The sequence below is a fragment of the Condylura cristata genome, unplaced genomic scaffold (genome assembly GCF_000260355.1).
Source record: "Condylura cristata isolate star-nosed mole 26May11 unplaced genomic scaffold, ConCri1.0 scaffold00009, whole genome shotgun sequence".
In the NCBI taxonomy this organism is placed as follows: Eukaryota; Metazoa; Chordata; class Mammalia; order Eulipotyphla; family Talpidae; genus Condylura; species Condylura cristata.
In genome coordinates this window covers 50,033,549-50,034,491 of record NW_004567110.1, presented here as the reverse complement: position 1 = coordinate 50,034,491, position 943 = coordinate 50,033,549, and the positions used below count along the sequence as shown (strand labels likewise).

The 943-nt window shown below is 63.9% G+C and overlaps 1 protein-coding gene across 1 annotated transcript in view; it reads left to right on the top strand.

Annotated features, from left to right (window-relative positions):
- Nucleotides 1-707: 707 nt before the first annotated feature.
- The window catches only part of BHLHE22 (basic helix-loop-helix family, member e22), a 2,814-nt gene continuing 2,578 nt past the window's right edge, over nt 708-943 (top strand). Inside the window, exon 1 of the mRNA XM_004680031.2 lies at nt 708-940. Within this exon, the coding sequence (XP_004680088.1) occupies nt 708-940 (233 nt within the window). The remainder of the gene's footprint in view (nt 941-943) is intronic.

The window sequence follows — 943 nt, the reverse complement described above, 5'->3', positions numbered from 1 at the left end:
CAGTTGTTGGGTTACTAACAGGACCCAGCGCCTTGCAAACATATGCGCTAAGCTGTGTATACAGATGGCAGGCAGAATAATGGAGCAGGCGCCTTTTATAAAGCTCTAGCTGCTGCCTGTCTTCAGACCTGGGAAATGAAACTATTCAGACTCGCGGCCAGATAGCGCCCGCGATTGTTTGTTACCGTTTTAATCCTATTAATTAAAACGTTAACCTGATTGGGTAGAAAGCGCTGTCCCAACAGGCGAGTCTTCTTCATAATAACCTACTCAGAGATAATGATGTAAAAGACTCCCCCGTCTGTGGCGGCGGCTGGTTGATGGGTCCGGAAATCTCTTGAAGGTGAATCCAAGCAAGATAAACGGTGCGGAGAGGAGGCGCGGGGTTGGGCTCAGAGCGGCGGCGGCAGCGGCGGCGGCTCCACTCCCTCCGCACCCACCCTCCCACCATGCGGGGCCGCGGCCCATGGTGAGCCCCAGCAGCCAGCACCATCGGCTGGAGACGAAGAAGACGAAGAAGAGGAGGCGGCGAGCGCGGGGGAAGGCGAAAAAGAAAAAGAAGGAGAGAGAACTGCCAGCTACCCCGGGATCGACGCGCGCGCCAGTCGCGGACCCCGACTCCCGCGCGTCTGCGGCACCGCCTGACTTCCCGGCGGAGGCACCGGTGGCCGGCGCGGCGGGCCGGGGCTGCGAGCCGGCGCCGGACCATGGAGCGCGGGCTGCACCTCGGCGCGGCCGCCGCGGGCGAAGACGACCTTTTCCTGCACAAGAGTCTGAGTGCCTCCACCGCCAAGCGCCTGGAGGCGGCTTTCCGCTCCACGCCCCCGGGCATGGACCTGTCCCTGGCGCCGCCGCCGCGGGAGCGCCCGGCGTCCTCCTCCTCGTCGCCCCTGGGCTGCTTCGAGCCGGCTGACCCCGAGGGGGCAGGGCTGCTGCTGCCGCC